At 44.3% G+C, this 14,505-nt stretch overlaps 1 protein-coding gene across 1 annotated transcript in view; it reads left to right on the forward strand.

The window, feature by feature from the left end:
• Positions 1 to 13,445, forward strand: part of NTSR1 (neurotensin receptor 1) — a 56,282-nt gene extending 42,837 nt beyond the window's left edge. Inside the window, exons 3-4 of the mRNA XM_051803142.1 lie at positions 6,044 to 6,134; positions 8,498 to 13,445. Of these exons, the coding sequence (XP_051659102.1) occupies positions 6,044 to 6,134; positions 8,498 to 8,747 (341 nt within the window). The 3' untranslated portion in view covers positions 8,748 to 13,445. The remainder of the gene's footprint in view (positions 1 to 6,043; positions 6,135 to 8,497) is intronic.
• Positions 13,446 to 14,505: the final 1,060 nt, after the last annotated feature.

Consider the following 14,505-nt stretch of genomic DNA (forward strand, 5'->3'; position numbering starts at 1 on the left):
ACAGTTGTATATATTTCCCGGAGATGTTTATACTTGTAGGTTTACTTTACAGCCTGCCAAGTGACATAAGAAGAAGAACTGGAGCGCTCTATAAACACCATCCAAGGAGCAAAAAAAGGGGGGGCAGGGAGACTCTTTTTTTCCCCTCTCCCTTTGCTGGCACCACAGCTTGGGCTGTCACAGCTTTCCTGCTGTGATGCAGGCTTTTGTGGCTCCATCTCTGCAGACATTTCCAAGACCAGTCATGCCCTGCAAGCAGATTTTCCAGGTGTTAAACCTTGACAATGTATGTGAGTGTTTGAAAAGTTAACTAATGTGTTTTTAAACATAAGGTCTGGCCAGGACTGTTAGCCAGTGTAGAAGCACACACTGAACACAGCTCCAGGGACCCTTTGGGAGGAATGAAGGAGATATGAAACTTAAAACTGGCAGGGAAAGAAGAAAGGGGCTGCAGAGGAAGTCAGTTGGGGTTATACCTGATCTTACCAAAAAAGAAAGGGCCTTGAACCTGGTGAGGAGAAGACAGGAGCCCTTACCTATCTTCCAAAGGGGAAATTTTCTTCCTTCCTTCTTCCTTCTCCTCCAAACATCCAGACATTCCCAGGGGGAATGGCATGAATGAAGTTTAAATTAAATCAGGAAACTTCTTCTTTAATTTTCAAAAAAGTAATTGTCTTAGAAGGAAACTTGGGAAGAGACCCCAGTTTGCACTGGGACAGCAGATGTGCTGCTTTCCGGAGCCTGTTCTTGGGCCAGTTCTAACCAGTATTTTCTGCCTTGCTCCTGATGGATGAAAGTGGTGCCAGGGCACGATTTAACCAGCAGCATGAGCTGGGGCAGGGATTCACATCTGTTTTCAAATCTGTCATCTGAAACCATTGAAAATCAGGACTGGAGAATATAGTCTGAGTAAAATGTGTTGATTTTGCACGCCAAAAGTTTTTTCCATTAAGTGTGCTGTCTCACTTTCACTAGTAAAGAAGTACTTAGGGGAACATGGCTCCTTTCAAGCAAGATAGCATCGTCTACCCATCAATCCAAAAAAGAGACAATCCACCAACAGAAGAAAAAAAAGTAGGAAATATGCTGGAAATGGAAATTAAAGAATCAAATCTAATGTTTACACTTATCAATAATATATTCCAAAGCGCTGGGGGATTGTATCCAACAAATGATGTGTGTTTTCAGTGGTGTCTAAAGGAGCTGAGGGTTCCCCAGGCTCATTGCTATTTCCAGATTCTTTTTCTTTGCTCTCCTGAGCACTCATGGTGCATTCTGGTGATTCCCAATCTCTGCCAATAATATCAACTTTTATGGAAATCCTTTATTTCAGAGCCTGATGACCCAAATACCAACATAATTGGTTTTAATTTTACTGGGCTCATACCTACCCTTGCAGCCTCTGCAGTCCCCGCTTTGGGGCCCTGATATAAATATTGCCTACAGCCTGTCAGGTAGAAGAACATCATGTTAACATAAACAGTGCCTTGAGGTTTAACTTGGCAGTGCCAGCTGTGTCTACACGTGACCCAGTTTTAACCATCTCTCAAATCAAACAGCACTTTGAGGGAGGTTCTCTTGTAATGGCATTGACTAAATAAGTATAAAAAAACTGGGAGCTTGGAGTATAAAAGGATTGTTTCTCCAAAAATCAGGATTACCCTGACATGAGCCTCCATAACCTGTCATACACCTTATTAGTACCAGCTGGTGTGTGTGTGTCCCTTGGGCAGTGTTGGAGGCACATGGCCCTGATGAGCTGAAAGACAGAAAAGGCTGAGAGCTGTTGTTCAGCTGGGTCAGTACATCCCAAAACAGCTCCTGCCCTTGCCCAGGAATTCCACGGTGCTGTTCCCCATCCCTGTGTGTCTCAGCTCCCTGTGAAATGCAGAGAAAAATAAGTAAATTGGCCGAAATAATCTAAACAAAACCATCAAAGAAAGATGGATCTGAACTTCTCTCGAGGCCTTAGGAACAGCAGAGCTGGTTGTAAGAAGGAGCAACAACTGTTTTCTGCCTCTCCTGGAGAGACAGGAGAAGGGGACAGAGGGATACCCTCACTGAGGGCCACCGTGGAGGCACAGGACTGTGACTCAGCACAACCCAGAGGGGATAGAAGAGATGAAGTGAGGAGGAAAACACCAGCCAAGTGCTTTTTTGTACTGCAGCAGATCCCTGGGGTCCCGTGTGAGTCAGCAGGAGCGGCACCGTACCCACCAGTGTCCCAGTGCTCTGAGTCACTCCGAGCCTCAGATGGCCCCAGAGAAGGGACAGGGGGATGAAAATCCCTCCTGAGCATCACTCCTGTGCTCAGACAAACCATCCACCAAGCACTTGCTGTGGTTTTCTTACACATGATAAATTGCCCCCTGCTCATGCTGACCCAGCGTGGGTGTTCTGAGACATTGGTCCTGGAGAAGGGCTGTCTCCCAGGATACACACAGGGTAAAATAAAATACTCAGTGTGAACTAATACAATTTAACTTCCAGGATTACTTCCACATCCAGTTTAGTCTGAAAATCAAAACTGGCACAGTTTAAATTTTCTTTTGCTCAATGAAGAAGATGTCACTCATAATTGATGGTTCCTTCTGCAGGACTTCCTGCAGGATAAACAAGCCAGAGCTTGCCCCTTGCTGCTCCTCCTTCCTCTCCCCTTCTTCCTTGGGATGCAGTTCAAACAGGCAGAGAATTATAAGGCAAAATAGAAAGTCACAGGATGCAATAATCCAGGGTTTAATACACATTTAAATTGGTAGTTTGATTTAAAAGGGAAATGAAAATATATTGGTGGAAGGATCATTCCCTGGCACCCACAGCACACTAGAGTCACCTTCCTGGGGCCCTCTCTCCACTCCCCAGCTCTGAGGTTTGGCACCTCATTTGCTCAAATATGGGAAGTATCAGAAGTTCATGGAGCAGCTCTGCTCCTATTAAAACCTCATTGAATTAACTAGCAGTGAGGGATGGGTCTTGGTTTTTTTTTAGTTCAAAAAATAAAGGCAGGAGATCTCCGACCTCACAAACACCATCCTAGACAGTCACCTCATCACACACGGGGTTGAATTCTCCCCCTGCAGTGCTCAGTTCCAGCAGGCTGACCTGATCCATTTTACTCCACCAAAAAAACCCTGTGTCAAGCTTTTGATGATAGAGAACACATCCAAGGGGCTGATAACAATAATAAAAATTAATTTTGGCAGCCACTTTGCCCAGCATTTGTCTTACAGCTCTTCCATATTGATAGGTATGTGCTCAGGGAGGAACAAAACAGCAGCAAAAGGCCCCAGGTATGTGGGAGAAAAGGACACTTTTATTCTGTATTAGATTAAAGCTAACACATTCCCACATTTCACACTCCTCCCTGGGGAGGGAACCCAAGGGGGCAGGATTGCCACCCTAATTCTGCTTGATCCCTTGTATGATAATATGGAAACATAAAGATTAAGGGCAACAAATACAGGTCAGGTTCTCCTAATCTGCGTGGCACAAAACTGCAAGTGTGTTACCCAGCTGGGAACTTCCAAATCAGACCTTAAGTGTCTCCAGTGCACTTTGCTACATGTTTAATAGAATTTTAATTGCAGAGTGATTGGATGTGATATTACAGAATTACCACAGATTACTTAATTGCTGAGGTTAAGCAGATAGTTCTCTCAATATGTGTTTTTGCTGCTATAGATCCCTGCCTTCGTATTATTTGGCACAGCATTGCCTGAGCAACAGAAGCAGAGATCGTTAACCAGGACAAAACCACTTTCATTTAACGTGTTGGTAAATTTAAGAGGCAGATGTGTGAGATTCTTAAAACTGGCTGTAGAAAGAATCCGTATCCTGCCGTTCTTAAAGAGCTGCACGCAGGGGTGAGCAGCTGAGAGTGCCAGTGCATGGAGATTTTTGCAAAAATTATGATGTGCCTGAATGAACTTGTGTTTGGAGCCATTTGGGAAGCTGCTTTCACAGCCTGAAAATGCAGCTAATCCTGTGCAGGGAAACCAGATGGGCTGGAGCTGTGATGTTGGCTCGTTCCTGTTGTCCCGAGGCTGATGGTGGAGGAGGAGAGGCTGGAGAGTGTTGCTTCTCCTGTGGCCTCTGGAAGGGACCTCCTGGAGAATCATGGTGGGACTGCTCCATCCAGGGCAAAACAAAGGTCTATCCAATAGAGAAATTAATTTCTGGAGGTGGTCAAAAGCAGGTGCTCAGAAGTGTGAAAGAGCAAGGCAAGCATCCACGCTCCCATTGAGCTTCCCAGTGGATCTTCTCACCTCTCCTGTGCCACACATCATGTAGGGCCTCTCCCAGTCAGTTCCATCAAAGCTCCTCAGGGAAGGATCAGACACAGATCAAATTCATTCACTTGATGCCATCTGAGGGGCTGCAGGCTGTCTGATGATGAATTACATCTGTGATCACTATGGCCATAGAGCAGCCAAAAATACTCAGTTTGAAAAAACACATTCACTTGGACAAGAGAATAAAACCAGACCCTTCTTTCCAAAACATGTCCCTTCAGTTGCCTAAATCTTTATTGAATAAATGGCTTTTGCAGCATGCTTGGAAGATGCTGTCATGCATCATGCAGGCTGGTGCTAAAGGAATAGAACCCTCTCCTTTGTAAGTTATGTGTTTAATAAGAGAGGGAGCACATGGCATTGAAGTAGGGCTGTGATTATGGAGCTGGGCACCAGGAATTATTTAATTTCTGTACAAATTAGGCAGTGACTCGACTAATGATGACACCCACAAAAATAGGGCACAGACTCTTCCCTCCCCACTCCGCTACTAAAGCCTCCCCTTTGTCTCTTGGCTGATGGGGAGATGTGACCACAGCCTGACTTGTTCCTCCTGGACTGCACTCTTTGAGGGAAGCACACCTTCTGTACACCTTCTCCATGAGCTACAGCACAGTCCCTGAGGGATGACAGAGTCTGGGTTGCTGACATATCCACATAAATATTTTGAATCCCAAGGCAGAAGGAAAAGCAGCCTTTGGCTCCACGTGCCAAATCCACATTGCACTCGTGGTACCTCACTCTGCAGGAGAGCTTTGCTGCTTCCCAGGCCATTACAGGTCACAAAGAGGACAAGAGTTATGCAGCCCTTGTTGTCCGTAGAGCAAATTTGGGATAAAAAATTACCTTAATTATTATATTTTCTTCTTGCCTTTTATTGTGTTATGTTTTAACTGAAATTTCTTTATTTCCTGCTAGGATTCAGCCAGGATCCTGTTGTTCCATACAGAGGTTGAAGTGTATATTAAAAAAGGAAACAAATCTTTCTCTTGATTGTATGATATGTCTCCTTTTTAATCCAGACTGACAAAAACACTCTATCAACAGCACTTTTACCCTTCAGATTTGTTGCATTTTGTTTGCATTCTTTGACATCCCTCAGCTAGAATCTGGAAAGGAAAAAAACCAGTGTCTTTCTCTGCTTACCCTTTAATGAATCATTTTTATTATGGCAAAATCCAGACCCAAAACATGTTGTAATCTCAGGTATTGCACAAACATAGAACAAAAGGACGAGCCCTGCCACCAGAAAGAGCTCCTGAGGCTGTTTAATGATCCTCAGCACCGTGGGGACTGCAGCCAGTGGCTCCATGTAACAAGCTAATGGGATTATCATGTCCCTGGCTCTCTGTCTACCTGGATGAAAAACACACACTAACTGTCTCTATGAGTACTTTGGACAAGATAGCCAGTGCTACAAGGGCATGAAACACAGGGGACAGACGTGAATAGGGTTTCATTTAAGCTGGTGCCTGAGCCAGGCATCTGAACCAGTCCTTCATCTGCACCTTCCGTCGTTTACCACACCGCTGCCCCAGTGCTTTTGCTATTTTCTATTACTCCTGTTATGCTTGATTTTGCAGGCTGATTGTCCCTCGGGGTTATGAAATTCTTTGCACAGCGGCAACAGGAGAACAACTGGGGCTTTAGGAAAACAGTTTACAGCAATAAAACCCACGCGGACAGGGCCCTTTTTCACCCTGATGATAAATTGCTCACAAAGCAATGGGCTTTTTTTCCATACCTTGCAGGTGCTGTGGTGATCGCCTTCGTGGTCTGCTGGCTCCCTTACCACATACGGCGCCTCATGTTCTGCTACGTCCCCTCCAGCCACTGGACAGAGTGAGTCACAACGTGGGGGACAAGGTCCCCCCATGCCAGGACGGGGTTGGGAGGGTCAGGCTGGAGCTGGAGCTGCTGGGGCACCCACAGATGTGGAGGTGGAGGAGGGGATCTGGGAGCAAAGGCGTTCTCCATGCCAGGGGTTAAAGCCTCAAACCCCTCATTGCTGTTTTGGTTTTTTTTTCTTTTGGATTTCTCAGTGTTTACCAGCCAGATTAAGACTCTTAGTTTTACCACATCAATCCCCCAGACACGGCTGAAGGAATCATTAGCTTGAACCAAAATTCATCATCAGCCCCTCCTCCTCCTGTGGGCTGCAACCACAGGCTCACCCCTGCTGGACACAGCCGGGGGTGTTCACCTCTGACAGCCCTTGATGAAGTGACATTTGGACAGGGAGTTTTATACATCCCAAGTGGATTTCTGTCTCTGTGCCGGAGATATCGATCCCCAGCCCTAAGATGGATCACCTCCCATCAACACATGATTTAGCTCCACGAGGCCACATTTCCTCAGTGACAGGAGAGATCACACAGGTGGAGGAATAACTGTGCTGCTTGCTGAGGCTGGGGCAGGTTATTTACTGTGTTTTGCAGGGAGTGGATCAGAATTAAATACCAGCAGATGCTGCTGATTAGAAAATGCCCAGATTGTCAGAGAATTCTGGGATATGTGCACACCTGTGCTGAACACACGTGTGCTGTTCACAGATGTGCAAGGACACTCCAGAAGCTCCCTTTCTGCAGCACCAGGCCAGGTTCCTCAGCAAACCAACAACCAAACTGGTTATTCTTTCTAAATATGCACTTTAACACTAATGCTGTCTGGGGAGCCTGAGATGCCATGGGATGCACTTGTGTGTCTTCTGCCATGGTGTTACATCCCTGTTCTCCCTGGGATCGGGTCTGTTTCCTGCAGTGAACAGGAAAAGGAAAAATACTCTGTAATACTAAAAAGCAGAGCAACTATGAGACATCAAAATTTCACAAACTCCCAAAACAAAAAATAGGTATTTAGGATATAGCAGTCTACTGAATGGAACTGTACATCCATCCATAGTAAAATCCAAAATCTATCTTCAGTGATGAAAACAGAGCTCTAAGCCCATACTGGGACAAACTGTTGTCTCTCCTTTGCTTTCCTATATGAAAAGCACTTAAAGCAATGTTCAATTATGTAATGACTGCATTTGCTTTGAGCAAGAGGGGTAGAGAAGTCTGTCTGCAGTTAGTGTGAATTTATGCATCCTGGTTGCATTCCCATCTTATTTTTTTCTCTTTTTAAAAGCCAAGGGCAATTTTAGGAAAACGTTGAATTTGCAGGCATGTTATGAACGGTGCACTATCAGTCTGGTGGTTAACTGAGAGTTTGCAGCAGCTTGACATATTCATTTAAAAATGAATGTGCCTTGCCCCTGAAGAACAGAAATTTTTCCTATATTAATTCTTCACAACTACATGGAGAAACTCTGCTTGTAAGAGCTGGATGGCAGTCCAGCAGTGCCAAGGGGATGTGGAGGGATGGGTGATGAAGTCCAGTATATGTCTATTTATCTTCTGTTAGACACTGCTCAGGCTAGCACAGAGGTCTGCAATTTCCACCAAGACAAATGATTCTGAGCAACATCTTCCTGAAAATGAGACCCACTCTGTTTGTAAATGCTTTACCAGCTCAGGGCTGTTGATCTCAGTTGTCCCAAGGAAAGATATTTTCAAAAGTAAAAAAAGGAAATTAAGCATTTTCAATCCGTTCTGGTTGAAAACATTATATTGTGGTGGTCAGGATGTGTTTCAAAAACATGCTATCATCAACTTGCCCCCAGAACAGGGATTGCTATCCCAGGTTACAGAAAAATCCCAATACAGGGACCCACCAGATGAGCTGATGTTGCTTTCACTGCTGGGGGGGGGGGGGGGGAGGACAGAGCTGCATCTGTCATGGGGGTTTGGCTTTTCTAAAAGCTCTGTAGACCAGAACTGCAGCCAAAAAAGTCAGGCTAATGTATATGTGTGACACAGAAACAAATTTCCATCCGGCTGCTCAGTTTCCAGAATGTCTATTTTCAAAGACAAATTGAACACATGAGGAAAATATCATCTCTGCCCCCAGGGCAGTAAGTTTTTAACTAGTAGTGATTGGGGTAATATCTTCATAGCCACATTTGATCTATGCTTGACCAGTTCCAGTTCAAGATATAGATGCTTTTTGGTGGCTTATACACCACTGGTAAGCTCATGTGCCCAGCCTAGAAAGGTTGGCTGAAAAGCAGCTCATGTTTTTCTCGCGTGTGCACATTTTACCTTGTGCCTTTGAATTTTTTCAGCTCTCCACACTCAGAATTTATCTTTCATCTGTTCTTCCAGTTTCCTTTACAACTTCTACCATTACTTCTACATGCTGACAAACGTCCTCTTCTACGTCAGCTCAGCAATCAACCCCATCCTCTACAACCTGGTGTCGGCAAACTTCCGTCAGATCTTCCTCTCTACACTCACACTCGTGTGCCTGCCATGGAGGAAGAAGAAGAAACGACTGGCCTTCACCAGGAAATCCAACAGTATCTCCAGCAACCACACATTTTCCAGCCAGGTCACAAGGGAGACCACATACTGAAGCCAAAGGAGGAAGGGAAATGCAATTCATCGTGGAGTCAAAACTTGAGAGAGGCCTCTGTGACTCTCGTGCATGGTCTCCAAATTCATGTAACACAAGTGTGTTTAGCAAAGTCATTTTTGTTGGAAAAATAGGCTTTGTTCCGCCAGTAACTTTGAGGTTATTTTAAAGCATTGGCCTTGCCTCTTGTGAGTAATGTCTACACATATCGTAACTTCAGTCTGGCATAAATCCAGATGTGGTGTTAACTGGGAAGCCAAAATATGTTAAACTTAGGCAAAACCGTACTGCATTTCATCCTTTTCTCAGTGCAGAGTTGCCGTGTTCACATCCAAGGGTTTGAGATCACATCTCTTGGTGGCACTGAGCAGAGAACCCAATGAGGAGAAAGCAGTCTTGAACAGAGAGGGATGTTTTTGGAGAATGGACATGCTCATCTATGGGATGTTCAATGGACAAGGAGTGAAAGCTCAGGGAGCCAGGTGGTTACTTTAGAAATATATTTACGCTTTGAGTAATATGACCAAGGTGCTCAAGAGAGCCACTCTGGCTCCTTGAAATCAAATAAGAACAGATGATGCCTTACCTGGGGTGGCTGTGGCCTGGGGGAATGGGGGGCACCTTTGGCTTTAGGGCATCCATAGTGCCTGGCACAGCAAACGCCCTCTCTTGCTGGTTTTGGTGTCACAACACCAATAAATAGCAGAGTCTCTGGCAAAGTCAAGAATGCAGAGGCTGTGCCCAGCTGGAGTGCTGAAAATGAACAGAAATGGAAAATCTTATTCTTTCCATACAGTCAAATCCTATTTTTTATGGTGGAGAACAGTTTGCTGACCTGCATTAAGAGATGAGAAAACTTCAAGGTCATGAGTGCTCCAGGCTGCTGAGGTAAGAGCAATCTGCTCCAATTCTGTGAGACCTTCAGATTTTTCCCATTCTTATTCCAGTTTTACCCGTTTCCTCACCATTTTCACAAAGCTGATGTCTCATAGGTTATAGCAGCTGTAGGCAGCAAGGCTTCTTGTTTTATCTTTTATTTTATTTCTTTTCACTGCCAGACCTGTTGGCACACTGATCTGTACCCAGAATCTTCAGGTAATGCAAATGGAGAACACAAGAAGGTCTAACCTGAGGAGTCTTAACTCTAAAACAACTTTTTTAACAAGCTGGAGAAACAAGAAATTTCTCAGTTCAGGATAGGTGGCATGAGCTTTTCTCCCATGTGGTTCCACCTCTAATAGCCCTTTAACTATGTGATACAGCATGTTGCTCCAGAGTCTTTAGTACCAGAAATCACAGGGCTCTGGGACAAGTTGAAGGGCTTTCCCTGCTGTCACATCACCAGATGTGCACAAACCTGGAACCAACCTATCATCCTGTGCAACCTTTGCTGTTGATGACCTTGTGGCCCCTTTCACACCACAGTTCATTAGGAGAGCAGGACTTGTCTCTTTATGATGACAAAGTAGAAGAGTCACTTGGCTCGATTCTGCTTTCTGGGCTTTGCCCATCCCATGTCACTCTTCAACTAACGATCACCCCTGGTACCTAACAGAAATCTCAGTGCTGGAGGTGTGGAACTGGCCCCAGTGAACTGTCACAAAATGATGGAGACCAGTTACTGAATCACTGGGTGCTGGTGACTTCTCCTACAGATGTTGTATCATAGAATCATAGAACATGTCAAGTGGGAAGGGATGCACAAGGATCATTGAGCCCAACTCCCTGGAGTTGTGATTTAGGCCCTGTTGGGCTCAGGACATAGAGAAAACACCCATGGGGCATTTCCTGTGAGTTGTTGGTGATGACTGACTACTTCTGAGGCATTTTATAGCCTGGCAGTTGTACAGAGCTACCATGGTAGACCATGAACAGACTCCAGCCACACCAGCCAGGGATGGGAGATGATTTTAATGCCTGGTACAGAACCACTCCAAAAGAAAGGGCTCAAAATAGAAATCAGTGGGGCTTTAGTTTCTTCTGATTCAACCAAACTGCAAGCTCTGTTCTGTCATACCTTCTTTTGATTTCTTGTCCTGGTTGTACCAAACAGAGGGCAGAGATTATATTTGATAAAGCACTTTTGTTCCTTATGGACTATTGACTCCTCTTTGACAAGGAAAACAGGTAGTGGGACACAAATAAATAAATTAAAAAAAAAAAAAAAGGCAAAAAAGAGACATCTCTTTGAAAGGAAATCTGGGATAAACCAGCAAATGTTATCTGTGTCTTTGTTAGAAATTGTTTGGACAGGTTGGAAAAGGAATCTTTAGGTCTGTTCATACTGCCTTGTGGGAAAGTCCTGGTACAGTGAACAGGAGAGGGGAAGATTCTTCCTTGAGAGGATGAGAAGCCAGTGTCACAAAATGTTGGCCTTCCAGGCAAGACACTTCAAATATTTCTGGACAGAACCCAGATTTTTTAACTTCACCTCTAAACAGAGTCAACATCTGGGAGGTGGTTTCTGAAACTTCCCACAGAAGCTGGAACTGTGTGTTGCTTTGACTTTCATTACAATTTAACACCCTGCATGTCTCAGTTGCTTTTGATATATTAAACTCTATTACTAGACTTGTTCAACACCAACCTGCTGAAATGTGCTTGATTATCTTAGAAAACACTGAACAAAAGTTGTTGTTTCACATATGATGCTTGGCTTTGATTTTCATTACCAAGATACACTGGCAGCTTACAGAATACTTGATCACAGCTCAGAGAAACTGGTAGGTTTATTTTTGGTTTGACATGACAATGGGAAAAAGCTGGATTAAAAATGTACTTATCATAAGACCTTAAACTCTCACTATTGTTGGGCCACTCAAGTGTTGAAGACCTGGGGGAATTTAGGGGATTTATCCAAGTGGTTTGCTGACTTCTACAGCTTTGGTCCCTCAGTTTAACAGGAAAGCAGAGCTGGGTCCAAGGCCTTAATCTGAGATTGCAGCTCAAAGCTACCTCTTCCATTGGCCAAATCTGACCACCTTGAGCTGAGCAATGTAAGTCACAGCTGATTTTATTCTCTCTCCCCTCCTCACCTAGTTTTGGTATCTCTGACCTAGAGATGTGGTTCCCTTGAGCTCAAAGAAGTGAGGATAACTCACTGCAAACCCCCATGGTTTTCACAGAATCACAGAGTGGTTTGGGTTAGAAGGGACCTTAAAGACCATCCAGATCCACCCCCCTGCCTTGGGTAGGAACACTAGACCAGATTGCTCAGAGCCCCATCCATTTCTTTGTAAAGGAAAGCACAGTACTGTAGAGAAGAAAAAGGTACAAACTGCCCCATGTGTACCAGAAAAATGGTTCTTTACATGCCTTTTAACAGTGATTAAACTACTAACCCAACAAGGTTTAGCTTTAAACCTAATGGGGTGTGAGTGGCTTTTGCCATTAGACAGAACACAAACTCCCATCCACTGTGTTCTTGTCTGAGTTGAAATCTTCACCAAGGCAGAGAGGAGAGCATTGGGGTGGCACACTGTTCATCTATGCAAATTTCCTATTGAGGTTTTGAACTGCTTGTTTTGACTAAAAAAAGAATAAAATCTGTTGAACCCACAGATGTGAAGTGCTGCCAGATGGGTCTTGAGAAATTCCCCTCTGAAGAGAGTCTATCAAGTGACCTCTTCAAATGTTATTTTGAGGTTTTGTTTCTTTTCACAGTGGTCTTGCCAAGGCCATCCATTTGGCAGAGTGTGAAATCAGGTTTATAAAGTCATTTTTCTATTCAGAAATTTCCCCCAGACAGGACTTTCTCTCCACAGGCCCAGTACATCAGTGTTGGAATGCTCTGCTGAGCTTGTCTTTTTTGCAAAATGTATGAGACCTCACTTCAGCGAGAGTTTCAGGAGAAAACTGAGTGGAAAATGGGTGAGGAGGGTTAGCAGGACACGTGCTGCAAACATGACAATAGCAGGACCTTTGAATTCATAGCATCCAGCATTCAGTGAAATAAGCCCCAGGGTGTGCTGCTGCTGCAGACAGCTTGTGTGGCAGGTTTGAACCCATCATCTGTGCAGCTGCATCGCTCCTGCCCTCGGGGAGCACAGACGTCCACAGGGCATGGGAGCACTGGTGCTTCCCTGTGCAATGCCATGAGTGTCAGTCTGGTGTCCTCCTGGCTGTGTTGCTTGGTAGCTGTTTAACCAAAGCTGTATCTGCTAGAGCTCTGTCCAGTTCTTCACATTCCAGCTCAACCAGTTCTCCTGTTCTCAGTCTGGATTTGTTTAGTATGAAAACAGAAATTGCTGATCCAAAATTTCATGATGCTGTGTCCTGGTTTTGTGACCCAGAGTCCTTCCCCAGCTGTGCCACCTGATAGTCCTGCACATATTGTATTTATGGCAAATATTTTTTAAAGTGCACCTTTTTTTTTTCTTCTGAGATACAAAATGTTGATATGCTTTATTTTCTGTGGCCTGTTGCTCAATGGGGAAAAAATGAATGTTAAAGTGTGTCAGTGTCTCTTTTGTAATATTTTCTGTGACAAAGGGAAGGAAGAGGGTGAGAAATCCTTTTGTGTAGCAATGGGAAACACTCAGTGTAACATGCTATTATTGATACTGTATGTACTGATCAAAGTGTAATGAAATTGTTAATTCCTGATATAGCCTTTGTACTGTATGGTATTTTATTTTATTTTGTTATTCATTGATCCTATGAAATAAATATCCAGATTTAAGGCTTGGACTGCTTGTACTTGAAGTGGCAGGTGTGCCTTTATCATACATCCTGCTTGCCACTAGAGGCACCCTGGTTGGGGTTTAAACTGGTGAAATCCCAGTGGCCTTGAACTGGACTTTGCATCTCCACTGCAGCAAGGCCCTGAGTGGTCCTATCCCTGCACACACTCACCATCCAGCACAAACAGCATCCAAACATCAGCTGCTGCTTGTGTCTGCAGGCTGGCAAACAAATGGAGGAAAAGACTAGCTAGGTTTGAAGGAGACTCCCATCAGTGATGTTTGCCCCAAAAAAATCCTTCCTGAGACCTGGAAAAAACAAAGGATCTGTGCTCTCCTGCTCAGCTGATGGGCACAGCCACAAGAAATAGGTTTATTCTGTCTTAACAGTAAGATTTCCCTTCCTACCTTCCCATCTTTTGCATGATCTGCTTCCTCCCTGGCACTCATTTTTCTGACACAGAGGTAATTTTGTCAGAACAGAATACTTGGTTATTGCCCACGATATTAAAGTCTCCTCACACTAAATGAGGAAAAAATCAGTCACCTCCATCCTCCCTGCAGCTCCTGGTTAATGTTCTGCTGAGAAGTAGCTCAGCTGAGCTGTAAAATCATCACAGTTTTTAGCCATTCAACCCTTTTTTTTTTTATTTCTGGTAGAGGCAAAGTTTGCTTGGAAAGCAGCAACAAAATAAAATTTAAATATTTGGAATCATTCATGCCTGGAAAAATTCATCTTCTAAAACCTAGCTTGAATGCACTGCCTCTCTGAAGGCTTTTTGGTGCTGCATCCAGATGAGAAGAACAGAAGCCTCCATTGCCCCCACATAATAAAGTACTAAAAAAACAAATCATTTATTTTATGGATCCTTTCATGTGGTCTGCTGTGCTAAAAGGTTTGTTTTTCAGTTAGCTGCCTAAGGAGCTGCAGCTCATGTCTTCAGCAATGAAAATCCCCAGCACGTGGCAGAGTCCTTGTTTTCTGGCTGCAGGAGGTTTCTGTGCTGGGCATGGTGCTCCCAGCGGAGCCTCCATGGCTTATGCAGAAATCCAGACCTTGTTCAAGCCCTCTGCTC

The sequence above is a fragment of the Manacus candei genome, unplaced genomic scaffold (genome assembly GCF_025592945.1).
Source record: "Manacus candei isolate 608988 ecotype Guabito, Panama unplaced genomic scaffold, ASM2559294v1 h1tg000057l, whole genome shotgun sequence".
NCBI classification, from domain to species: Eukaryota; Metazoa; Chordata; class Aves; order Passeriformes; family Pipridae; genus Manacus; species Manacus candei.